Source organism: Acanthopagrus latus, chromosome 6 (genome assembly GCF_904848185.1).
Source record: "Acanthopagrus latus isolate v.2019 chromosome 6, fAcaLat1.1, whole genome shotgun sequence".
NCBI lineage: Eukaryota > Metazoa > Chordata > Actinopteri > Spariformes > Sparidae > Acanthopagrus > Acanthopagrus latus.
In genome coordinates this window covers 11,186,271-11,213,279 of record NC_051044.1, presented here as the reverse complement: position 1 = coordinate 11,213,279, position 27,009 = coordinate 11,186,271, and the positions used below count along the sequence as shown (strand labels likewise).

Sequence of the window (27,009 nt, the reverse complement as noted above, 5' to 3'; positions counted from 1 at the left end):
GCGCAAGGTGCGATGGATAACGTGTTTAGCGTAGGAGAGCGGCTGCTGTCTCCTCTCCTCTCGTTGCCTCCCTCAGGTCATCTTCCAAGGCAGGGTGAGCCTCTCTCCTGCCATCTGTTTGTTGTTGTCATCGTTCACAGCACGACTCGTTTCCCTCTCGCCACATGGAAAAATATTATTTTCACTCTCAGTCGAACCTTGCAGCGCCGGGGCTACCGACGGTTTTTCCCCAGGTGAGTAAACTGGTTCTGTCTTTTGGAGCTCTTTGTTTTCAGTTAGCTAGCTGCTCTTTTACGGCTTGTTAGGAAAACCTGACTTCTTTAATAAAAAAAAAGAAAGAAGGAAAAAAAAAAACATGATGTGACCTTGCACGGGAGATTGTATGTATTAGAAGTAGAGTCACAATAGTTGAGTTAAGTGTGGTTTGTTGTTTTGTGTGTAATTTAGCCGCCTGGCTTTGTGTTTCCCTTCTCTCGGACAGAGAGCGTTTCTGGTTGCTGGGGTGTCAGGATCTGTTGCTATGGGCGTATTTCCTGTTTGCACGTGCTGCCTGCTGTAGCTTCAGTGACACAGATATGTTGATTTTTGTGAAGTAATATCAACATGATAATACTATGAATGATGGATTATTATAACAGTCTTTCACTGAATGACTGAATAAACTGAATAAACAAACTGAAGCTTAAACTTAAAGGACAACACAATTTAATACTGTTTTACTTTGTAAGGGTTTGGCAGACCCTGCCACATTTCTTGTGTCAAACAGTGCTCTGGGTTCCTTACATCCATCTGAGAACAGCTTTATTATTCAATTATATATATATTTCTATTTCAATATTGTATATATTCAATATTAATATTCTGTGTTTGAATTTCTGTAACAAAACTACATAGTGCCTCTTTAAGAGTTCTGACAATGATAACATCAACAAACATTTTGATAGGGATCCCTTGAATTTGGTTATTAAAGAATTGTGACCAAGAAATGCACTGATCAGGACATTTTCCAGATGAAAATCAGCACTCTAAAAGACTCAATTTCAAGCAATGGGGACACTTTTTTTAAACAACCCCACAATTTCTTGACACTAATCAGCTGATATATGCAGATGCTGATCTATTTGGCACAGACATACACACGTGCACACACACACACAGGAATTAAATTGACCAATTTGTTACATCTGTATTCCCATTGTTTGCCATAAGCAGACATTACATATAATTGCTGCAGGGATTTACCCAATTCTAAAAATATATTTACTTTCTTCAGCACTGAAATGGCAGGCTTACCTATTACTGTTTAGTGCTGTCAACTTAAGATTGGTTGCGTCGTAATGTGGTCGAAGTTTACGGGAAGAAAAGTAGAATGACAGGAAAATATGGTATGGGTTTATTTTAGGTCAATCAGAAGACTTAACCCCTTGTTATAACATGAATATGCTACCTTTAAAGTCAGGGCAAAGAGTATGTGCTTCTAAGCCAAAAGGTTAGAGTCAAAGTACTACTCTTCGTTGTAATCCACTTTTGCTCCATATGGTGAGAGAAGAGAATTCCAGCTTTCATTGCTACTAACTTAAGCTCTGCACAGGTCAGCTTGGCAGCTGCTGGGAGTGACTTCACAAGGGTTCATATTGTTTTGTTTGACGCTATGTTCAAACTGTTCTCAATAAAGAGCATTAAGATTGACACATACATAGATGAGATGTCAAAGATATGATCAAGTAAATAATAGTAAATCTATGATGCCCTTCTGACTGGCATACCTGCTTCCATTAGCAGGTGTTGAGAAAGGACAGATTGTTTGTGGAAATGGTGGAGGAGATATAGTTGAAGAAGTTGGAGTCAGTCGGAGAGAGATGGTTACACACTATAGATTATGTTTCAGTCATTTATCAGATTTGTTATAATCATGCAAATGTAGGGTTTTTAATTTAGTTCAGATGTTCATGTTTAGCTCTTATGTTGGGAACATTCTCACTGCTGGTTTTATCGCCTGCTCTTCTTGTCAGTAAGTCATAAAAAGGCGTGACTGTGATGTTCTGTATTACTGCTGAGTGACTGGGAAAGAGAACGGACCTCCTTGTCACGTTTCACCTTGGCTTATTAGAGAATATGAGCAAGGTGGTTATTATCTTTATAGACTCACCATTCCTGTCTGTCTCTCATATCAACCAGCAGTTGACTTTTTCTCTCTCTTTTCTTTTTTTCTCTTACAAAGTGAAATAAAAACTTTCCACAGCTCTTAATTAGCTAATTTGTGAATGATTCAAAGATTGAACTCCCTAAAAAGTATTTGAGGAATCCTTCTTTAGGGAAAGTCATGCCATGAGAATGTTTTTAACAAAAGTTAAATATCAGCGATGCACAGTGATGGGACGGCCTCTGCAAAGTTGCTTTTGATAGATAAATGGGTTGTGAATTTTGTAGGTTGTTTTTGCCTTCATTTTCTTTCAGAGCGTTGCACAATGACATATTTTGAAGGATACATCAGTATGTTTATATGACCAGATAATTGAATCTTGCTCCAACTCATTTCCCATCTGTGTTTTCAGAACAAGTTCAGCTACACCACCCAGATGAATTAATGTGCCAGACTTTGCAGCCATAAATAACCATGACAGACAACACCCACGTCACTCTGGGTGCTGTGCAGGAATTTGATCGATGCAGCACAGTCCTGCCTTTGTGTATGTATGGTAACATGTGCATGAATTTTCTTTATCATCCCAAATTTTTGTACTCATGACCAAACTGTTTGGTGAAACTGGCTCCTTATGATAATCTTTGGCTGTGGTTTGTGTGGATCTGTGTTGTGGTCATATCAAAAACAAACTTGCATCAGCGTCATCAAATGAACTTCAACATGTGATGATGCAGTGCCCTCAGTGCATTCGCCTCTTTTGTTTCTGTGTGCTTGTGTGACTGTACACGTGTGAGCATATACTGCATGCTGGCATGCAACTAAGTTTTTAATTGTGATTGACATGCTGCATCATTCTGGTACAGTGTCACAACCCAGTTCCCTTAATAACACATTAACTCTATACATTTTTCATGTCAACAATTCTATAACACGTGTCATATCACATTCTAATTAAATACATATGATGTCACATAGGGGAGGGGGTGGTGGTGGCATGATAGCTAGGTGATAGCTGCTGCCAAACGACAGACCACTGTTCGAGACGGCGTTTCGACAATTGTGAGCATCAAACCACTGGATATTTTTTAGAAGCATCCAGTCATTTTCCTGCCATGTTTGCTGCAACTAAACTGGATATTTCTGACTTGATGTTGAGATATTTTGCAGCCAAAAAATTGTACTTTTATGAGCATCTGGACAGTTTAAAGCTGTGTGTTTGGTAACAGAATCACATCATCTAAAACATGATCTTTTCCTCACCTTTACCAAGTGTTTTTTGTACTAACCTACCTAAACCTAACCAGGCTATAAGCACAGCGTTGTCACAACATAACATTGAATATTGAGCCCAAAGAAATGCAATTAGGTTGCGTGTCATTTGCTTGTTAGTAAAACCATCTGGAAGTTCGATGAATTTGCCTCAGTCTGGACCACATTTTCTTCTTAAAACATTTAGCAGATTCTCTAGGCTCTTTTTGGGTAAAAGATGTAGCCAACAAATACAAGAGACAACTTATGTCCCATTTCCTCCCCTCTTTCACATCATCCTTCCTCTCCTGTACCTTACCCTCCTCTGTCATCATCTGCCCTCTTTTCTGTTATTTTTTTTCTGTCCTGTATTTCTGCTCCGCTCCACTTTCCTGTCCTCCCCTCCCCTCTCCTTCACTCCACACAAGCTTTGTGCTCTCCTTGCCAAGAGGTGGATGAGCAGGGTATGAGGCTAAGCCGGCTGTCACATGCCATCTGCAGGGTCACACCAAGGCATGCCATCACGTTCTCAACTCTCCTTTTCCTCCTGGCAGACCTGTGAGCCAAGGAGGATTGTCAGCGAAAGGGCAAGAAAGGGCTTGACTTAGAAGGAACGACTGTCAGAGATGATTCGAGAGAAAGGAAAGAACATTTTAAGGATAGGGTAAGAAGAGCTTTGGTTTACAGACAAGAATATGGTATGAAGTTACAGGAGAGCAGATATTGTGGTTTAACTGGATTTAACCTGGAGGAAAACATAGATGTGAGTGAAGAGAGATACAAGACACAACAGTGGAGAAACTGCAAACACTACTCCATTGTCTGAAACAATGAAGAAAGGTGTGAGTGAGTTATTTTGAGTAGAGTAGAGAGCTGGTGAGGAAGGTGCAATCCCAGGAGGGATCCCTCTGGTCTCCCTAATCTGTGTTGATCTGGTTAGAGACAAAGTGAGTGGAAGGATTGTCTGGGCAAACTGCCAGAGAGCTGAGACACCAGCAGCACAGAGCGAGCGTAGGCTACACTAATCCCACCTGATATTTTACAGTGTGCAGAGAGGAGTCTAATTTGATTCACCCACACCAGATGAAAATGTTAATTTATTCTGTCTCTGGTTTCCTAATTATTTACTGTACAACTGGATCTGTTATTCAGTTTTTGTTATGACATGGAGTATTTCTGCAGAGTCTTTTTGCATAAAACCTCATCCAGGAACTGATTAGATTGACTTGAACAGTGACTGAAAGGCAAATAAGAGGTTTTCATTTTAGTGGGAAAGTTTGTAAAAAATCAAATTAATTGGGCATGTTTGTTATTGAGTAATGAAAATTTCCACACGAAGCTTAACTAGGATGGTGCACTGTTAGATAGGATATGAATAGCACCAAGGGCACACCATTAGGCTTTCCAATTAAAAATAACATTACTGTTAAAGGACAGTGGATATATGATCAAAATATATTATTACTTAAAGCAACAAATGTAACTTATTGGATGAAGATAGTTAAATATTGAGTCAAAAACTGAAACTTTAGGTTGGTAGCTCGGGTTAGCAAAGGCCCCAAAGCATCAGTATTTGATGACCTGGGGATGAGACTCAGCAATCAAAGTGGAGACCAGCTCACTGTGAATCAGTAGAAACATGTCCTACATTTCTACAAATAAAATGAATGTTTTTTCTATTCAAAATACATTAAAGACATTTGATTAATATTTCAGTGTTCTCTTTGACAAAAAAATAGGGCTTTTCCTCAATGGGTATACAGTGCAATGTGTAAGAGTAGCAGAGTTTATCAATATTGCAGCACTTTAAAGGAGTTTATGCTGTCAAGTCTGAAACGTATTAATGTTATCAGTTGTAGCATTGAGTAGCTCACATTATGTTCCCAGAATCACTGTATAGATTTCCTATAATCTTAAGCTTACCGAACATTGCTGTAGTGCAAAGTCCAATCCTTAGTGCTGAGCTCTCAAAGCTCTCTCCTAATGAGACAAATTTAGTAAATCTCGATAAAATTATGACATTATGATAAAGCCAACATCTGTAGTACCTCAGTTCAGCTCCAAGTCACCATTTTTGCACCACCAGTGTAGAAATCCAGCTTAAGGACAAGGCAGAGTCCCCAAATTTCACAATACAGAGCAAAGGGTGATCTCTGCCTCTGTCATCTTAGATGTAAAAGTGTCGTTTCCTCACACGTTTGCTAGATATGTCTTACGTTGTCATTAAAAATCTAATGCTAATCTTTTTTTCTTTTTTTTGCACATTTTAAGCACAAAGGCAGTTTAATATTTTTTACTTGAGGCATTTATAGAGTTAAAGACTTCACACTCTTACAAATTAAATAAACCATCATATACAGGCGGAAGAAAACATCTTTTGGCAGTTTCCCCCCATCTTTGCATCAAGACTTTACGTTTTACCACTTTCAGCTCTTGTTGAGCCTGTCTGCACACTTTTCCCGACTAAACTGTGTTACCCTTAGGGTTCACATTATAAAGGCCAGACCTAAACTTTGCTCTTAAACTGTTTCAAACCACGTCATGTCCAAAAGAGGTAACAGAGGACACAGGTTTAATTTGAAGTTGTCTGTGCCCACTCTACTCTGCTCTCTTACTGGCCTCATCCAAAGTTCAACAGCCACTGTATGTGCTGTTTGTCTGAAATCTCCCTGCTACTCATTGATATTCAATCCTGCTGTAAATAAGTGACAGTAAAGTGGATCTTGGCCTTCAGTTACTGATGAATACCATAAAGACTTCCATATGTCAGGTTAAAGAGAGCAACGTCACAGATTCCTGTGCTTGAGTGAATCAGTAAATGAATGTGTGAGCATGTTGCTACCTAAAACAAAATATGTTTTTCTACTTTTCCAAGAAGCCCCAGTATAACTTTATCCAAACAGTGAGTCAACCCAGCCGGCCGGACGGTCAGTCAGGCATGCAGCTGTGGTGGTATTCAGCTCCAGCCCAGTCCATCCAACCAGCCGTTCAGCCCAGCCTCTTCCCTCTGTCTGAGTCCCAGCCCCTGTCAGCTATTCAACCACTCAGCAGCTCCTCTCCCACCTTGGCTGCCCCCCCCCCGCAGACCTCCTTTCCTGCCTCAGGATGCGATGTAGTGACGTGCCTGCTAGCGCAGTGAGACTGTCCTTGCTCTGATGTTTTTGTGTGCTGAGGAGATTACAAGGAAACAGCTTGCCAGGAGTAGGCAGCTGCTGTTTCCTACAGCTTGCAGCAGTTTTGGGGGACTACAGCAGGATGCCGTGGGGGAGAAGTGGCTCGGCGGTCCTGCTGCTTCTCTCGGGCAGGACCATTGCACGGGCCAAGGCCAGGTAGGATCAGGCCTCTGCTGCCGCTGGGCCTACTGGGACTTGAAGACTCATGTATGGATTAAGCTACTCCACAACTAGTCGGCTAAAATGGGGGTACTATAGGAGCTGAGCAAGGCTGTTTTGTTTTGTTTATTGGACAACGTTTAGGTACTTTGTAGACTCTGATTCAACTCACTCACTGTTCAAGATTTTGTAAATCATTACTCTCTCCTTCATGCTGTTGAAAAACACTTTCTCTCTCTCTTGGCTGTACAGGCAAACTGTTGCATTCTCTGTGACCTAAGAGGCTTTCAATGGCATTCAGCCACAGGGATTAAACACTGTGTTGCTGCTTTTTCAACTGGATTACTGTGTTCCTTGAGCAGAGTTGTTGGCCGGGGTTACTTTCTGTTAGTTCCCATAGGAATGAGTATAAATGCAAAACAACAGTTTGACATTTTGGCCATTCTTCTCTCTGAGTGGATAGTTTCCTGTTGATTCTCTTTGAGGTCTGTTCAAATGAAACAATCCCAGTACCTTGACATTTTCAGTAGTCCTTGGTCTCAATTGTGCACTTACAAGACAGCATGTGATTTGCTCTGTGGTTGAGCTTTATAACCCACAGGCAAGGTGAATGGTATTATTAGAAGCTAAAAAAACAGGACAATGCAGCTTTTACTCTCTGTTCTTGAGGCAAAACATTCAAGGCGGGAAAAATAAGTTCAAAGCTTTCTTCAATTGTCATTTCAGCATGTCTCCTGAGAGTTGCTGGCATGAAAACCCTTTTTTTCCAGATACATTTTTGAATGGAAGGCAGAGTCATATGACAAAGTGCAGCAGATGAGGTAACTCATCATGTTCTTCCATGTAAGAGTACATTTCAGTTAAATTTCCATGGACATTTGCTCATTAATCTTTTATTAAAAGAGACAAAACTAAGTAATGCATTAGCATCAGCACTGAGGTGAAATGTGTAAAATAGTGGGCTGATTTCACTAGATTTCACTTAAGTGTCGCAACTGCTAGAATTCTTTTCTCACCTTTTTCAAAACCCAACTAGGTGTGTGTTTCCATCTGTTTTCATCCTCAGCTGATGTTTAAGCTGTCATCAGCATGACAAGAGAGAAAGAATGAATGAATGATAATGAGTCAGTGATTTGTTAGAGGGGTTAAGGGGCTGCCCACACAGTTGACTGACCTGTTGCACTTAAGGAACTCTATCTCGCTGTCTGTTTTTTCCGACTTTGCCTCGTGCTCATAAATCATGTCCTCACTCAGCAGCCTGACACTTAATCATCTCATCTGTCGAGTCAAGCTCAGGTATGAGGTCGGACTAGGATGGTGGTTCATGACAACATGAGTAGAGCAGTACGTCTCTGTCTGCTTGCTTATAAGGCATGATTTGATTTAACAGCATACCACGTCAATAGCTGTCACACCACAAGTATGTGCTGTTTGATTTGAGATTACCTGCTCGCAGTGCAAACTCAAGCACAAAGTTTGAGAAAGACGAAAATCATCTTCATCCTTTGATCCATTTGATTAAGTTAATTCTTAACTCATGCAGTAAAGACAGTGTTGACAATGACCGTCTTTTCAACAAAGCATCCTTGATTAATTGGCTACTGAAGAGTTTTACTTAAAGTCCAATAAAGTGCTCGAGGCTTATGTGTGTGTCGACATTAAGGTTAGTCAGCTTTCTCTTGAGTGCCAAGAGGCTCCATCGTTAACGTCCATTACATCTTCAATGGACTAGAACAAGGTCTGAAATTACTGTGTTACAAGAAAAGTCTTTTATAACTAGTTTCAAGCATTTAAACATTATTGTTTGAACACAAGAGGAAGTTGATGGCAACAGGCGTGAGGGCAGGGCGTGTCACCTGAGAGTGGTGTAGGAGGGGACAGGTGTGAACGATATGTTGATGTACTGGGTTTCTTCAATCCCTCCTGCATTCCAGCTCTAGTCAGCTTACAAACACGCAGCCACACAGCTCCAAGCCTCAGTAAAGTCCTACATCACTTCCTGTCACTGCACAGAGGATCTGGAGCAGCGGGCAGATTTACAACACACTCACATGGTGTCCAACCACCAGGACTGGATAAAGCAAGGTTTTGTGCTGGACCATAATTCCTGAATTCCCTTTTAACGTTGTGGATATGGGAGGCAGTGAGGAGGTAGTGGTAAGCAGAATTGAGTCCACCATGCCTTTTCAACGCAACAGGCTGAACCGTTTCAGGTTCCGTCCTATCCAAAGCCCAGCAAGGAGCAAACGCGTGAAGCCATCTTCCCACAAGAAAAAAGCCAGGTATGTGTGATGAGAAGGGCAGCGGGATTCATACATGTATGATGAAAGTCTTTAGTGTTGTCTGTGCTTGAACTGAAGTTGTGCCGACTTCAACTGTAGATGGTGAAAAACATAATCTGACAGTGAAGTCTAAAATCACAACATGAACATTCAGACCCCCTGCAGTTGCGTTACATGCAGTTTCCAACTCTACATTTGTGGGATGGAAACAAGTTTCTCTGGTGATTTCACATCATTTTAAAGTAATCTCAATTCTTGTGGCATTCATTGAAGTCCATGTTGCTGCTGAGCAGCTGGATCCAGAGGAAACTGCTGTGAGGCAGCTGTCCTCAGACCTCTGATCTCTCAGGCTTGATGTGTTTTATCCACATGAGTGGCAGGTTAAGAGCACATGTTGTGGTTTTGCACAGATGTGTGTGAGGTCTGTAGTCAGACAGATGTGTCAAAAATTAGCTTTAATTCGGGCTATTCTTAGACTTAATAGGATTATTGTTGGGAATTAATCATTTTTTTGTGTTCTTTATTACTCACAGCTGATTTAGAGTATTGTTTAGATGGCAGATACCGTATTCTCTTTTTCCATTTAATATTTGTGTTGAAATGATATCATTCTCCTCTCTGAAAGTCCTGAGACATTTATACAGCAACTTTCTATTCAGTTTTGTCCAAAGACATCTCATTTCAGTCTTAATGCAACAAAATGGCATTCAAAGTGGACCTGTCTAGAGAGATTTCACAAAAACTACATTAGAGGTTTCTATGAATGGACTTGGATGGAGGATGGGTCTTGGCAAGGAATAGACCCATTCACCTTTTGGTGAGGATCTACACAAAGGGACGTATCCAGGATGTATTTTGACTTTCTTCAACAGTGTAAGATCTGACACTTTCATTAATTTCTCAGGGAATAATGCATGGATCGTGATTTTTAAAAAAATCTGCATATTTAATTGACTGGTATCTATGAGTGAGTACAATTTTTAATGTGGATAAATGGGACTTTTCTGCTTTGGCAGAGGTATACACTCTACTGAGTGCCAGTCTGGTATACAGTGCATTAATGTCAGGTTAGGTGAAGTAATTTCATGGTGTTGATTTGTAGAGAGAGGGCTTATTTTTAAAAATGCTCCGAAAAATGCTGGAGTTTTGGAAGTCTTTCCAGTGAAATGAAAGAGGGATGAATTATCTATCTTATTATCTAACATTTGACAGTTTTCGTTAATGGATAGACTTTAATGGATTAGAGTAGTTATAGTATAGATTATGGGATTGCGACTCAACTTCATATTTGTATTGAAGACATAACTGTTCATTGGTGTTCACTGCTGTGTATGGGCTAATATGGGCAATGAGACATTAACATATCCGCAGGCTTGTCTAGTACATGTGCCAACACTTATAATTTCTGTTTCTCTTTTTATTTACTTCCGTTTTCTTGGAAGGAATCCTCCCCTGAATCTAGTATCTATTGAAACTCACAACTGCTGTCATCACATCCCCCCCGTCCCACCCCGCTCTAAATAAAAACTGGTTTAACACACCATTGCACTGATCTGGAACAAACCTGATCCGTCTTCAGCTGACTTGTAGACGATGTGGGCATGTTTGAGGAGCATCTAGATAAGGTCATCACAACTAAAAGAATGATAGGTATTACTTCCTCTGATACATCGGACAACTATCATCTCATTGTCTTTCGTCATTCATGTTGGCATTGTACGTGCCATTCCTCTAAGATGCACCAGTGTGGCTTGGTATGTGTCATGAGATATGCTGACTACAAGAATGTGACTTAACCAAACAAAAATGAGTCAGCTGACCACTTCCTGTACCCAAGATCACCGGGTCACACCGGGTGCTTGAGGGTGCGAGTGTGTCTGCAGCTGAGTGTGTCCCATTGTTGTGTGGGAACAATATCCTCGGTTGTTGAGTCCTACACAGGAAATGCTGGCTTCATTTTCCCTGATTGTGTTTGGAAAATAAGATAAGATGATGTATGATTTGTTTATCTTAATCTCTTCATGTTGTGTCCGTTCTTACATTTTTAGTGGGTTTTATTATATCTGTTCAGCAGATGAAGGGGTGTGACCCATAGGAACACAGATCTCATGCTCATACAGTGACATCTAGTGGATCTTTAGGGTACTGTGCCTCCTGGCCACATTTTGCAAGAACAATAGAGACCCCCCTTTGTGTCCACGCTCGCCATCTCTCTCTTCACTCCGGCCCTCCCTCCATCCCACTCCTTTTGTCTCTCCTCCTCTCTGGACTCCCCCGGCTGATTCATCCACCCCTCAACGCCTTAATCTCCACCATTCCTCCCGTGTTTGTATGTGTCTTTGTGTGTCGTCTCAATTGGTTTGCATGCGCGCGTGTGATTTCTTTACGTGTGTCTATGTCTGCACCAGAAATCCCAGCCCCACCGAGATGAGCGTGGAGCCCTGGGCGAGCCCGCAGGACCAGGCAGCCGCTGAGCAAACAGACAGCACACAGGAGCCATCCGCCCAGGAGCAGGAACAGGAGCAGCACCCCGACAAACTCTGCCTGGACTCGTTCTGGAGTGAGGTGGAGACCATCAGACAGGGGAGTGGCTACACAGACCTCGACTGCACCAGGAGAGACTCAAGACAGTCAGAAGGTAAATAATGTAAATCCTGTGCTGAAAGATGAAAGAATGGATTGAGAGAGCTGGGACAGAAGCCATCATGGTTTTGCGGTAGAATTACAAGCCATCTGTGTTTAATACAGCTGCTGCTGCGATCCTCCATGAAATAATGCCTATGCCATTGCAAGATATCAGGTTTCTCTCATGCAGCAGAGTAGTGCTCATCACCATGACAACACAATCAAACACTGTATCAGGGAGTGTTTTATGTGCACAACCCCAGTAGCCACTCATGAATGCTGACTTGATATTAATGATCTGCATCAATACAAATGATCTGAATGTGTTAATTGTAGCCTCTAATACATCATTCTGATGTTATGTTCAACAGAAACACTGTTTTAGATACATGTTTCATTAATGAGTGAACACTCTGAAGTCCTGATTGAGTTGAGTGCATCTCACTGTTGTTTTTCCCTACTGCTGTACTTAGTGTTCAAAAGAGAACTGCATCATCTCTTTATAAGTTCAACCTTATTACCAAGTGGAGATTTGCACATCAATAAGTTAAAACTGGTTGCATCACAGACACAGACAGACCATTACATAGAGATAAGTATTATACATTTACATTCATTAAGTGCCAGGTTTAACCAGCAAAGCTGATGTTAGCTTGTTAATATATGACGTGTTTAAAGAGAACAGGTAAAGGGATAAGAAGATGCTTTTCGGTTGACACATCACATCTAAAACACAATTAAAATGTTTAAAATTAAGATTGGATATTAAAAACAGCTTGCAAATATAACACAACATGGCTCAATTTACAAAACTTTAATCCACATTTCACCTAATAATTAGGTTAGGTTGACATAATTATGATTTTTCACTCATTCTAGACTATGTGAATACAGCTTTCTCTTAAACACACATATCTCTCCATCTATGCATCTGTAAGTAAAAGAAAATGATATCCAATTTCAAAAGACAGTTATATGTTTAGTTTAACATTATAGTGACTTCCTGGTTACACACAGTCACTTGCATTTGATTGGACTGTGCTGCAAATGTTTCCTAGCCACAGATTTACTCTCTGCTTATTTCCTGATGATAAATAAAACCACTGGTTTGAAACAAACAGTGACAGATTTACAAATAGCTACATCACATTGCTGATGTCCCTGTGTATTCACATATGTCTGTTGTATGTCTGTGACTCAGAGGGTGAGCAGGAGGAGCAGTGGTTGGCCGACGCTGGTTTGTCGAACCTCATCAGCGAGGACAGCGAGGATGTAGACAACGCGGTGCTGCTGTCCACTCTGACCCGGACTCAGGCAGAGGCCGTCCAGCGTCGACTGGATTCCTACACATTGTCCCTGCGCAAGAGGAACAAACCGGGACCGCGCGACGTCCGTGAAGTCTTCAAACCCCCCATCACTCAGGTCAGGACTATATAAAATCCCTGAATCACTGGTCGTGTGAACTTGTTCTGTAAGTAAGAAAAAAACTGAAGGTCATCTGTGAGCAACTTGTAAACATTTTTAATGTCCTCTGTTTAAATCTGCCCCCCAAAAATGGCACTCCATGCTGAATATTGATGGGGTTCTAAATGTAGATTCCAATCATAATGCAGAGTAATAGGCACACATATAAACACTACATTTTGTATATGAGCCATGCATGTAGATTTTTACAGCAAGCAGTGTCTGTCTGAGTCAATGCAGCATGCAGTAAAATATAAAAATACCCATTTCCCTGGTGACTGTCTTGACTCTCTGAGGGACTTTCCATTGTTCCAGTGTGCTGTTCTGTCTTGTTCCATGCAGAGAGGCTGACCTGTGACAAATCACATGAAAAGGCCATGCTTTGTCCTCCCTGTCTGTCTGAGCGGTCTTCAGAAGGGAATAGAGACACTGCTTCTCTGATCGTTATCTGACTTTTTTCAAAGGAAACACTCTTTGTATCCATCACCATCTCGTCAGTGGACAATATGCAACATTACCTCTATTCCCAATGGTTGAGTGAATATTACAGGACCGATGTTTTAAGGATTTGTAAAAGAAAGTGTTGAATAAGTTTGTGATGTGTTACTGAATTCTCTATCTCAGCAGACCCTACTGCCTGAATCTCAGCGTAGTGAAGACCTCGCCCAGAACAGCATGGCATCGGTTGCCAAATCACCACTATCAGGTAAGAGCTGCTGTACATAAAGTAGTATTATTACAGTAAATTAATACCTCAAAATAACAAAGAAATTATTATATTTGTGGCCTATTGAAGCTGGTTTGCAACACTTAGAAATGGAAAAATCAATATGCAAAACCAGACTTTCCCCATAACAGTTAGATATGAATAAAGCAACTACTTGTATACTCTACTGCCCTACATGGCTTTAAAAATATACCTGAAAAAGTCAAGTGAGCTGCAGAATTGTCTGTCAGGATCAGGCCCTGCTATCTACCCTCTAATTGGTTCTGATTAATCCCTGGGATAACACCTTGTCTCTACGTGCTGCTGCTGCTGGAGTAAGTCACTCTCCTCTTTTCCTTTTGAGAATCGGTGCGCTTTTTGTACTGAGAAAGAAAGTTGATCCAAAAGTGCCTCATGTGTCTAATTTCTTGAAGCACACAACTGTTAAAACTTTAGTTGTTGATGTTTTAACAGTAAAAACACGCAGCGGGTTGGCATCGGTAAACAAGAGTGAAATACATATAGATACAGTAAACAGGGTGTCGTGTTGTTACAGATCAAGCAACCATAGATTGTGATCTGTTTTTTCAGTGTTCAGTTTCAAGGATTCTTCTGCCAAATGTTTTTCACTGCTTTGTTCCTCAGTATTGGTAGATACATGTCATCTAAGATAAGATAAGGAAAGTGCGTGGGTACATTTCCTCATATTTTCCTCATGTTTTTTTCCCTTTTGTTCCCTCCCATTGTGCTCATTTAAATTTTTGTTTTTCATGACATCTCTACAGTTGACTTCCTTGAGTGAACTTACAGACTGGTGTTTGTGTGTTTAAGCGTGTGTTTCCCACTCTGCCATGACGCCAGAGCATCAGCGAGGCGCCCCAAAAGAGGAAATATTCATCACCGACGTGGCTTACTGTGAACAGGCCGTCATCTTCCTCAAACAGGCCAAACTGCCGCAGAACAATGTCCAGCGCAGAAAAGAGGATGGCACCCTGCCTGTAAGCTCCAAATACACTTTCCCCTTTGCATGTCATTTTACCCACAAGTTTTAAATGTGATCCAAATGGGGTTTCAGTTGTGTCACGAAATGGGAAGAGGATTTGCAAATGAGGCATAAAAGAGAACTGCGTGTGTTTCCCTTCATTAATTAATTTCTTGAGCGTGACAGTACATCTAAAAAGTGTTATCATTGTTAATGTGCTATCATTCACCGTGCATTTCAGTTTCTGTTTGAAGTTTTGGGTCAGTTTGTATTTTCATGAAAACCTTTTAATTCACACACTCTTACTAGATGTTACTCTAAGCTCATTCTAATCGGCCCCGCTGTTGGTTAGATAATAAGGTTACACAGCGTAAAGGAATGAGGGAATTAGCTCAAAACAAAAGACTTGTTGTGTCACAGCAGATTTATTTCTCTGTTTCAGGCTAAATGAGTTTTCTCAGTAAAAAGGAAGGATTAAAAAAAGTCTACAGTTGCCAAATTGTATGAAAGACACTGAATACTGTGTTCAGTCAATCAAGGGGATGATACAGTGATGCATATATTAAAGTAAGAAAGATATAAATGATTTGATAGTCACCATTTTGTTCTCCTTTCCTCTTCTCCCCCTTCTTCACCCCATCCTCTCTCTTTACCACTTCACCTCCACTTCTCCTCACTTTTCTCTCCCCCTCCACTCTCACCTTCTCAGAGGGTGACCTGCCCCAAGTGCCGCCTGGGAGTGACTCGCATTCAGGATCTCTCCCACTCTGACATGAAGAAGGTGCGTCAGTTGGCTCTCATCGACATGACGGCATTGTGCGACCTCTTAGAGCTGGAGGTCAAACGACACAAAATGGGCAAGAGGAAAATCCCAGGTATTACAGCACCCACACATAAAAGGGACTTTACATAACACAAGCACAAGGAAATAGGAACTCTGTCTGATTTTTTTTCTAGACAGTAATATTTTAGCTATGTGCAGTTTTTGTTTTTTATCTCTGATCTCATACTTTTGTATCTGATTTGGAGCCAATTAGATTGAGAAAACAAAATCTCGAAGCTGCACAGAGATTTCCTCTTGGCACCCTGCAGTCTGGATTAATGACTAGCAACTATATCCATCTGACTATATCTGTCTGACGAAAGCGCCGAAAACTTTATGTGGAAACTTTCAGGTCATGTAAAATTAGTTTGATATTTATTTGTATGTTCTTATAAGCTTGCTTTGTAGCCTTGTACTTTGAGCAGTATTAAAAATGGCACTGTAAATATTAAGACCTAACATCAGTTTATTACCATGTGATGTGTCGGCTTCATTAAGACTTACAACCTGGGCATGTTTCAAATCTGAAAATGCTCCTGACAACATGGTTTACATGGTACCTGTTTTGCTTTACATTTCAGCACAGGCCGTTAACAATAAAGTGACATACTCTTCTGTAACACGCAAATAAATTCCTTGCATTTTATCCTTAGCCCGCCTATGACACTCTGCAGTTGCTGTATGTTGGCTCATATAGGCAGAATTACACAAGCAGTGACATGGCAGTATGGATGTAGACATACACACAACCAACACCAGAAAATGTCTCCCTTGTGTAACTGAGGCTCAATGTCAATGTTACGCAGAGAACAACTGATTGACACTTGTGTCTTTCACAGAGAGCTCGCTCTACGGGGTGCCGCTGGCCACGCTGCTGGAGAATGATCAGAAAATCAAGCCGAACACCTCGACTCCTCTCTTCCTGCAGGCGGTAAGAAACTGAAATACTGATGCATCAGTGTCATATGACCTTAAAAGATATGTTTTGTATGACCTAATTCCACACTCTTTTTTTACTATGAATTGACTGTACTCTATTATTGTACTCTACTGTACTTGAAGTGTTAATTCAGCTCATAATCTAAACATCCTATGATGTTTTTGAGGTTTTGAATGTGCTCAGAATATATCAGATCACTTATTCCCCCTTATATAACGAAACATGTCAGTTTGACCATATCTTTTATCTTAGCGATCATATTTTGTCGAGCATGGTTTAGCACATTTTTGCCTTTGGTGAATCTACAAGCCTCTTTAGATAGGGCACATTAAACCACCTCAATGTCCTCTAGATGTGAAAAGCTTTGACCACACCCTGCATGTAGCAGCAGTTACTAAGAATAACCAGCAGAGGTGAGCAAGAGATTCTTATCTACTGAGGCCTGACTCTCCACTCATGTCTCTCTTTTTCCCCTCTCTCTCTCTCTGCAGTTGTTGTCATTTTTGGAGAAGAAAGGAGTGGATTCTGAGGGGATCCTGCGGGTACCAGGAGCCCAATCCAGAATCAAGGTATAATATTTGGACAAAGCAAGCACTACACCACATTATTCTACTGCCAAATTGTTCACATGGTCTCTCATGCTATAGTAAAGGTATGAAGAAATAGTCATGACCTTAAAGGGCAGGGGAAATATCAACACTGTTAAATGTCAGAAGTGCTTGAGGAGTTGTAGGGAAAATCAAATGGCTTCAGTTTAACTAAAGTTGACATTTAGAAAAACAAGATCCAATGAGACAAAAAAATCTATCATGTTTTTCAGCTGCTGCCAGATACACCCTGTGACGCTGTATTTAATACAGCACATGCACAGTAGATGGTGAATCAATTAGATCAAAGCAGACAGAAGAGGGCGCCATTTAGCTCTGAAGAAGAAAGAAGTGACAGATTACTAACAAAGATTAAATAAATGTAATATTTTGGTACAAGACCAGAGTCTTTACTTAATGATGATATTAGTGAGTATTTCTTGTTCTCAAAACCAGTTTTGCCCAATCAACCATGTTAGCTCTGAGAACGACAATAAACTCTCAACATCAATACTTTATAAATAAAAAATAACTGTTAACAGTAAAAATGCCCCATTAATGAAGTCTTGAAATGGACAAACTGCCATGATTCATCAAATTCCCAGTACTATTAATAAATACAGAAAATATATTTGACCACAATAGAATTATTGGAAAATGTTAAATTGATTATTTGATGCAGCGTATTTAATGCTGACAGTTTGTCTCTGGTCATGCAGCTTTGAAAACGTCTTGTTGTTTTCTGTCTCCAGCTGCTGCAACAGAACTTGGAGGCCAACTTCTACTCAGGGCAGGTCAGCTGGGACGAGGTGAGTCCAAACGACGCTGCTGCGCTGCTCAAAAAGTTCATCCGGGAACTACCTGCTCCCCTGCTCACAGCTGAGTACCTCAACACCTTCAGTGCTGTCAGAGGTCAGTGGACACCATTTAATTGGTTTTACTGTCATATTCAGCTGTTTTTTTTAATACACTGATCAGTTTTGAGATTTCGGTTTTTTTACATGTCTTCTTTTAAACTAGGGTAAAGGAAATGTCTAAAATTCACATTTAGGTGTTTATTTCAGTTTAGATTTCTGTTCTAAAATGTATGCAAATGAGTGAATATTCAAGAAAATAAATTTATGCATATTTAAACATAAAGTATGTCATACAACTCCTATACAACGTGATGACCAGACCTGTGATACAGTGTATTGATGTGTTCTTGAAGTGACTGTCTGTGTCTGGAAAGTTGCATATTTACTGTATAAAATATGCTTCCTCTTCTCTTACTCTGCATGACATCAACAATCTGCTGCCCATATTCCAGACAGCTCTGCGGGGTTCACATCATAATTACCTAAGTGTCTTCACCCTGATGACAGCGCAGTGTGACGCTTATCTTTTCTGCTCCGGCTGAGAAATCCACATTAAGATGAACAAGTCGATAGCCTTTTAAGAGGCGTCGCTGCACCGCCACTAATACATGCAGCACAGTGACAAAGCGGAGAAAGGGATCTGCCATTTTCACATTAGTTTCACCAAAATAAGAGACTGGATTGATATTAATATAATCTGATTGATGACTCACTGATGTGTAGTTTGTGTGGAGAATCATTGCAAAGTGATAAACGATGTGTGACCACAGAGACATAAGCTAACAGAGCTAATGGCCACCTGTCACAATGTCGTTAATCTTTAGGTATCCCATTATTCTTAGCCCAACACAGAGGAAATGAAGAGGGTGTGTGTGCGTGTGTGTGTATGTGTGGGTGTGTGTGCGCATGTATGTGTATCAAACCTGTCTTACCTTTGCTCCTTCTTCCCTCAGACATCACAGAGCTGAAACAGAAACTCCACATGTTGAACCTGCTCATCCTGCTGCTTCCTGAGCCCAACAGGAACACATTGAAGGTACAGACACACACACACAGACACACGCACATGTTTCACAGCACTTCAACAATGCACGTCATAAAGTAGAAACAGAAATAGTCACGCTCTGATGTAGAAGTACAGATTTCATTTTGGAACAGACTGACCACTGATACTCTTTCTTTACACGATTTCACATTTTCATTCTCTCAAGTCGTCAGATTAATTTGGTTCCTAGCAGTACTCTGATTTGTAAATCATTGCTAAGGCATTAAACCAGATTAGTCAATCAGGATAAAAGAAACACAGTGCAAATAGGCCAATTTTAGCCTAAGAAATTGCTTCAGCCATGTGAACACTTTTTGTTTTAACAGTAATCGTTCGAAGTTGTTATGAGCATGTTCAGTGGTGTAATGCAACCAAACAATAACGAAAGCAATAACAAGTTTATTTTCTTTTGTAAAGAAGGGCAATATACTGTGTTTTACATTAATGTAAAAGTGAGAGGAGTAAGTACACTTCTAATTAAGGCACATAGTGATTACTTTTCTTGAGTATTTTGTATTATACTTCATTTCAGAGGAAAATAGTGTTTGCACTGTTTACTGTAGTTAGTTAACACAAAACTAAAGACAGAGAGAAGAGACAATGAGCTTTCAATGTATTGTTGTGAATTTAGATATCCATAAATATCCATATGATAAATATTTAACATCCAAACTCACTGACCGCAACAGCAGAATGCTTCATACACATTAATCCTGATAATGTGATAGTATGTATACACACAGAGGCCCCTAGCATGTTGATGCTAGGGTTGCAGATTTTAAGCAATTTCTTTATTTGATAGTCAGCTGTGATAACATTTGATTATTGATTATTGGTTATAAATCAGAGTTGGCTAGATTAGGAGTTTAAAGAAAAGATAAAGTTACGCAAAGTTACTTGGATGATAAACTAAATCACATAAGACTTATAAACGATATATGATAAATGAATCAGAGTGAATAATCATTATCATCCTTATGCATCCAGCACCACGTAGGTTGAAAATAATCTTTAATTCAAGAGTCAAATTTGAAACAGAAATTGCCTCAAACATGTTTAATGTTGGTTGTAGTCTGAAAGCTCTGATTAGCATTCGTCACCACACCTGTCGTGCTCTTCTTAGTGTTACAGGAATTCATCACAATTAGCACTTTTCATGAAGCCTGACCCACCAAAGCACTGTGTCATAATGCATTACTATACAGTTCTGCTCCTAATCCACATTTTAAACACTCTGATCTGTTATGTAATGACTCGTATTAACCATGACTCACTTGCACTGCCACAAGTGTGCAGTCAGCTCCGCTTATAGCATCCAAGAGCATAAAACCCACCTGAAGTAATTACTTTGACTCCTGTGGAGGCAGCTGAAACTTTTACTGTGCATCAACAAACTTCACAGTGGAGGTGTTACAGATGATTCAATAACTGTGATTATTCACTTAACTCCATTTTGTGCTTCAGTTTAAGTGACCTTTCTACATTTACACAATTCTTTAGATGGAAGCAAGAAGGCGTTTGACAACTGTGTAAAAAAGGGAATGTTCAACCTCCACATTACGATTGATATTGAAATCAGTTCTGCAAACTGCATGCTTTTGATTTCACATGTCTACATTCATGTCTCCGTCTGTATGTCCTTCAGGCCCTCCTCGAGTTCCTCAGTAAGGTGGTTTCCCGGGAGAAGAGGAACAGGATGAACCTGTGGGCTGTAGCAACCATCATGGCTCCCAACCTCTTCCTCCACAAGGCCATCCCCAGCAGACTGACGGAGGGCGCAGAGAAAGGACATGCAGAGAAGGCAGCTGATGTTATGAGGCTCCTCATCCGCTACCAGGACCTGCTCTGGACGGTAGGTCCCCCCACATATTCAACCTCAAGTGAGGATTGATTGTTTTATCAAAGAGACATTACATAAAATATTATCACAATTCATATGCCATTGTGTATATAACCTCTCTGTTATAAGTTTTTATCATTTTATTCAAATTTCCTTTAAAGTCTTTGAACAGTTTTCTGAGCAATTTAGCAGGACTTGGTTACACATTCCTGTTATGATGTAGTAAGTTATAAATTAAATCTAAAAAACTAAGGTGAACAGGTTCATTCTTGACTTTGAAAATACCAAAAATTGTATCACATATCCCCCTTATTTTGTTTATTTGTCTGAAAGCTCCACAAAATCCCAAATAACTCAAATTCCTCACAATTTTAAACATATTTCTCAGCATGAAAATGAAACCATCACAAATGTTGCCACATGTTCCTTTTCTCTACAGATACCTAACTTCCTCATGAGCCAGGTGCGTAAGTTGAATGAGAACAGTAACCGGCGTTACCAGTTCTACGATCGACGTATCAAGAACCTGCTGAGGAAGATCCACACAGACAGCCGGGACAAACCGGATAAAAACACCTCAGAGGTGAGCGGGATGAGCAAACCTGAGCAGTAGACGGTACACTTTCACAATGTCTGATTTTGCAAAACAATCTGCAAAACAATTACAGCCATAAATTAATATGACAAATCCCAATTCTCTTTGAAGAATCCGTACTATGTTGATATATCCAGTGTCGCATTGTGTGGGATTATTTCTTTACTATCCATAATAATAATGGTCATAAATATAATTTTTTGTTCCTGCAGTTATGCCGTACAGTGAAGATCCAGGTCGGGGACGTGGTGAGCGGCACAATGGAGTATCAGCTCAACATCAACTCCAGAGCCTCGGACCTGCTCGCACAGTTTCACCGCCAGTCTGTTCACAGCCCTGACAATGGAAAGGGCAAAATGCGAAGGTAAGAGTTTATCTAAATTACTGCATGCTCCCCTCAGTCTTCTGTGCCTTTTTTTTTTCAAGTAACGATGTGCCAAATTTTTCCCCTAAGAGTGACATATTAAATGCTGTATCCACCTTTTTGTAAACAGAAGATGACACATCTATGTTACTTGTTTTTCAACAGAAATGGAGCCGTGCTGTATCCAGACTGCGCCCTGTATGAAGTGGGAGGTAACATCGGTAAGTTGAAGTGTCTGTACTGTTCTCTCTGGTCGAAGCGGGGCTGACATTTGCATGTCTTTCTGCTCATTGAGCTGATTAGGATAGCAAGGCCTTACGTAATGAAGTGTGCAAGCGCCAAACAGACACGAGCAGTGCATCTGCAGTTATCAGAGCAGACAAATGCTTATTACACACACACACACGTCTGTGCTGTCACATGAGAGTTGACACAGTGAACAGAAAAAAAAAAAAAAACTTGTTTAGCCAGTTCAGCTTTATGTAAAACTTCTGAACCTGCATGTTGGTGCCTGAGTTTGATTCAAGGTCACTGTTTTAATACAAACCTGAACTCTGAAAAATATCATTCATTAAGTAGCAGAAAAGTAATTTATATAACAATATTTACCGCTTTCCTCTGTTTTATGTAACTGAAAACTGACAGCAGAGAAAGAAGTAATCAGTGCAGAAATAGCAAAGTCCTGAATTCATAATTGTACTTGTATCATAAAAAGTCAAACATTACATGCCTTAGAATGTACTGAAGATGAAAGTACAATGTTTATCTAAATATTATATTACTGGATCATAATTCTTGATCACTGAGCATCACTGATGTTGTAGTTGGTGGAGCTCATTGCTGGGTGGCTTCATCCATAATAGTATACCAGAAATAATCAATAGGTAGTTATGTTTTGTGTTACTAATGAAAATCTGTAAATTAACTAATAACAAAAACTGTCAAATAAATGTCTTGGAGTAAAACATTAAATAATTACCTGTGAAATACAGTAAAGAAGAAGTCCAAAGAAACAAAAATGTAAAAACTGATATGTAATTAATGACATTCCATCACTGAAAGCTGAGAACCTTTGTCTGTTTGTGAAACAAACTAAGACATTAGAAATGTCAGTTTGTGCTCTGGTAAATTTTGGATATTTTTCATGATTTCCTGAGTTTTCAGTCGGTAAAACAATTCATTGATTAAATGAGAAAATTCTCTTTAGATAAATGAATAATGGACATCATCAGAACGAATTGTGATTGATATGTAATAACCTGATTTCTTTATCTTTCTCAGCTGTAAAACATTATGTCCACTCTGGCTTTTATTAATGTTTCTTGTGTGTTTTCTACAGGTGAGCACTGCCTTGATCCCGACACACACCTCCTGGATTTGTACAACAGCAACAACTCAGGAGAGTGGGTCATCAAGCTGAAGCCCAACGCCAGCAGAGGCATGTGAAGGATGGATGGACAGACCGGAGAACAGCTCGCTGCAGAAGGACAGAGCCTAAATAAAGCTGTTCCTCTCCTCATGTCCTTTTCATCCTTGGAGCAACAAGGGAGAAGGAGACAGATGGACAGATGGAGGAAGCGGAAACAGATAAATGGAGAATCTGCCAGGAGCAGAGGCTAAAAACTGACTGCGATCACATGAACATACACCACACTCTGTCTCCTCCTTCTCTCCGTCCTCCTCCTCCTCCTTTTCTCCCATCACTCCATCATCCCCCCCCTTGCATTACCAAGGGGCTGCAATGCTGCAAGCGAAAAAGCTGCTGATGTGACTCATTACTTCCGACAGTGAACCTGCTGCATAGAAAACACAGGAGAGAGAGCGGTTGGCCAGTTTGGCTCGCCATCTTTTTTCATCTGCGTCCGTGAGCGAGCAGATGGGGATGCAGAGCACCTCTGGCTATAGAGACTAACCCAAGTCCCGCCCCTTTCTCAGGCCTGCAAGACAGCGTGTGTGTGTCATTCATCGGTCTTGCGTCTCAAACGCAATTCAACAGCTTTCCACTCTCATTTTTTTGGCTAAATTGATGTCTAGTCTTGATTTCGCCTTGTTTTTAAAATATAAAACATTTATTCTAATACCGAAAGTTCATTCTTGACCTTGGAAATACAATTCTTAAGAAGAGCTACTAAATCATCCTCGTGGTGAGACTGTTTTGCCAACAACAATTTCGTCAACAACATTCAACAACTTCAGCTGCAGGCACTGAGTAACTGGATCTGTAGTTGTTGAAAGCTAACAAATAATCATTTTTATATCGATCTCAAATTTGACCAAACCTCAATCTGTTTGTTTAAAAAAACATGGCTGAGAAATATCGAGGAGAATTCCACCTGAAGGGATCAGGGTTCTCTAATCCCCCAGGGTCCTCGCTTACATGACACTGAAGTAGTCACCTCGTAACACGGTCACTTAAGTGCATGTAAACACAGTAACTGACTCCATATAGCGTAGGATATGGACAGACAACTAAAGTACTGCCTTCTCTAATTAAACACTGAAGATTAAAATCCAGCAGCGAGAGAGAATGCATTGAAAATCGAATGCTGGTGGAACAGAAGCTGAACTGGAAACAGAGCGGGACCTCGGCTCAGTTAATCAACTCCTTTTTTTTTTTTTTTGTCTCCCACTCGCACGGACAGTTTTCCAGCTCAGACGTTTGGATCACAGTGTAAACAAAGACTTCTTCGTATCGACTCCTGTGCCATTCAAAGAGGGAAGAAAGACCCAGATGAACTGATATCCCCTTATCTGTGAAACCAAGCGATCTCCTGGGCCTTATAAAAAAAATAATCCATGGACTTCCAAGGACCCCTGACCCGTACCAAACGGTGTTTAAAGAGACTTTCCTTTTCTTTTTGATACCCAGGGATTCGGTGTCACCACCTCAAGGACAGTTACTGCACCTGTAAAGGGAGATGTTAAGGACATTCAGTGAAGCTGGTCTTCAGTTTTTAAACACACGAATGGAGCCAAAAGTGCTAAAGTGACTCTCGGGGTACACTGGGGTTATTATTATTGTTATTTATATGAATGTAATACCATTGTTGCTTGTGTGTTTGATGAGTATTATGTAGGCTAGAGAGGCTTTAGGATAAAGTGGAGTTGCTGCACTCAGTGTAGCGGTATGTTGTGTTAAGTTGTCCATACAAAGTGTGGGTATTTGCAGTGTTCTTGTACATATTTCTTCATGCTAAGATGTTTTTCGATGGATCTCTTTACATCTACACAGTACATTAAGATTAATATCATGTGTAAATACTCTTCATCCGTCCACTCTGCTGTGAGGAGGCACTGGAATCACTGCAGCAGGACTGTTCGTGGCGATTGTGTCCAAACACATGCGAGCAGCAAATGAATGTGTCGAGAGCTCGGTGCCGATCGTCACACGTGAATCGCTCGCTCCTTGCAACCGGAGCCATGTTGGTGCTGCCGCGGCCATTTTGTGGGAAGTGTCTCGCACGCTCCACTCAATAGACGGAGTAATGACAGCCGGGCCCGGCACCGACATCCATCAACACCCTCTGCTCCGTCTCTGTCACCTCCCAATAATGGACCATAATGGCAGTGCGGCACATGCATCAGAAACACACCGAGGAATCACATTTCTTTGATAAAGGAGAAGGTAATAAATGGCTGTTATAAATTCTGCTGCCCTGGACCTGACGCCAGCAGCGGCGTGTGTGTGTGTGTGTGTGTGTGTGTGTGTGTGTGTGTGTGCATGCATGTGTGTGATGAGCTTCATTACACAAGTCCAATTGGCCTGTCCCAGGGTCCCAGGCACAGTTCAGTGCCTCGGCACAAAGCGAGCTGATGAAAACTGCCTTCTGCTGACAATCAGGAGAACTAGGTCACCTCTGAAGCAGCATCCCAGAGGGCAAGCGGTGTGAGTCCAAACACCCCGAGGAGCCGCGCACATGGACGCATATTGTCTAAACACACATGACACGCAGCACGGGCCACGCTGATGATGTGGGGAGGGGGGCGCAGGTTCTTTTTTGACTGTCTGTGTTTGTATATATGTGAATGTGTTTGTGTGTGAGAGAGAGAAAAAGAGGACGCTTCCTTCGGGTAGGAATCTCTGAAACAGTGCTGTTTTTTTAATTACCCAGGGAGGCTAAACGATGAGACTCTCCCAGGGGCATTTATTTCCTGTTGTGCTCAGTATGGTTGTGGACCCTCTCAGTGTCGTCATCAATGTCCAGCTTCTATCACGGTGAAGATTTTTAGACGTCACTCTGCAGACGTCAGAATGTATATTTATGCCCTTTACACGAGTCATTGTTTTTAATACTTATGTGAAAAATACCTTAGTCTTTGCTCTAGAAAGAGAAACTTTTGAAAAATGTCCCTTTTTTTGTCAATAAATGTGAATCTAATATTGTGCTAACCATGATTTATTCTTTCAATATGGGGCTAATGGGTGTGGTAGAAAGATGGTATCAGCAATAAGCATCATTCATCATCCTCGTGAACCTCCATCACACAAAGAAGCGAACATATAAACATGAAAACAGAGAAAATCTGTGGTGAGGTATCGGTTGATTCTGCCGCTGTAATCAATAGAGAGATTAACCTTTGTAATGTGTGCGGGTGAAGAGGCCGGCGCTGCTCAGTTCCTTGATTAATCATCGCCTCTGCTCCAGGAAAAAGCCATTCGCGACTAACTGCCTCATCAACTTTGATTATTCAAGGTCTCAGCGTGTCCAAACGAATGCTTGAAAGACAAAAGGGAGCAAACTGATGTGTGATACTGCATTCGTCGTTTCTTCTTTCAAAAAATCAGAGCTGAGAGAATTAAAGATTGTTCTGAGTTTAAATACAAAATTAGATTTAGGATTTGATACAATATCATTTAATATTCAGCATCACTTTCCAAAATTACTATGTAGGGTTTTGGAATATCTTCAAATGTTCATCATATTCTCCCTCTATATCAGATGTGTATGTACAGTTCTTCAGCTTCATCATACTGTCAAACTTTCTCCTGGAACACATGAAACGCACCTTTTTCCAGTGTTGAAATTTCTTTTTTCACTCTAGTAATTAAACACAATAAGTAAAGTTGACACGTTTTGTTGATCTTAAATCAGCATTTCAACATGTCACAAAATACATAATTTCAGGAAACAACAAAATCACACAACACGCAATAACATAAACAAAACAACAG

At 40.6% G+C, this 27,009-nt stretch overlaps 1 protein-coding gene across 11 annotated transcripts; it reads left to right on the top strand.

The window, feature by feature from the left end:
• On the top strand, positions 1 to 26,217 carry LOC119021490 (rho GTPase-activating protein 40). 11 transcript variants are annotated; one of them, XM_037101800.1, is made up of 17 exons: positions 2,662 to 2,690; positions 3,949 to 4,058; positions 6,270 to 6,723; positions 11,417 to 11,646; positions 12,835 to 13,055; positions 13,722 to 13,803; positions 14,635 to 14,801; positions 15,495 to 15,660; positions 16,448 to 16,539; positions 17,040 to 17,117; positions 17,888 to 18,047; positions 18,946 to 19,028; positions 20,683 to 20,889; positions 21,317 to 21,460; positions 21,685 to 21,836; positions 22,002 to 22,057; positions 23,176 to 26,217. In XM_037101800.1, exons 3-17 carry the CDS (start codon positions 6,650 to 6,652, stop codon positions 23,280 to 23,282), a joined length of 2,019 nt encoding a protein of 672 aa, XP_036957695.1. In that variant the 5' UTR covers positions 2,662 to 2,690; positions 3,949 to 4,058; positions 6,270 to 6,649; the 3' UTR covers positions 23,283 to 26,217. The 11 variants fall into 11 exon arrangements, with proteins under 11 accessions (XP_036957692.1, XP_036957690.1, XP_036957691.1 ...); XM_037101803.1 differs by lacking the exons at positions 3,949 to 4,058; positions 6,270 to 6,723 and adding an exon at positions 94 to 233 and having other exon boundaries at positions 2,556 to 2,690; XM_037101802.1 differs by lacking the exons at positions 2,662 to 2,690; positions 6,270 to 6,723 and adding an exon at positions 95 to 233.
• Positions 26,218 to 27,009: the final 792 nt, after the last annotated feature.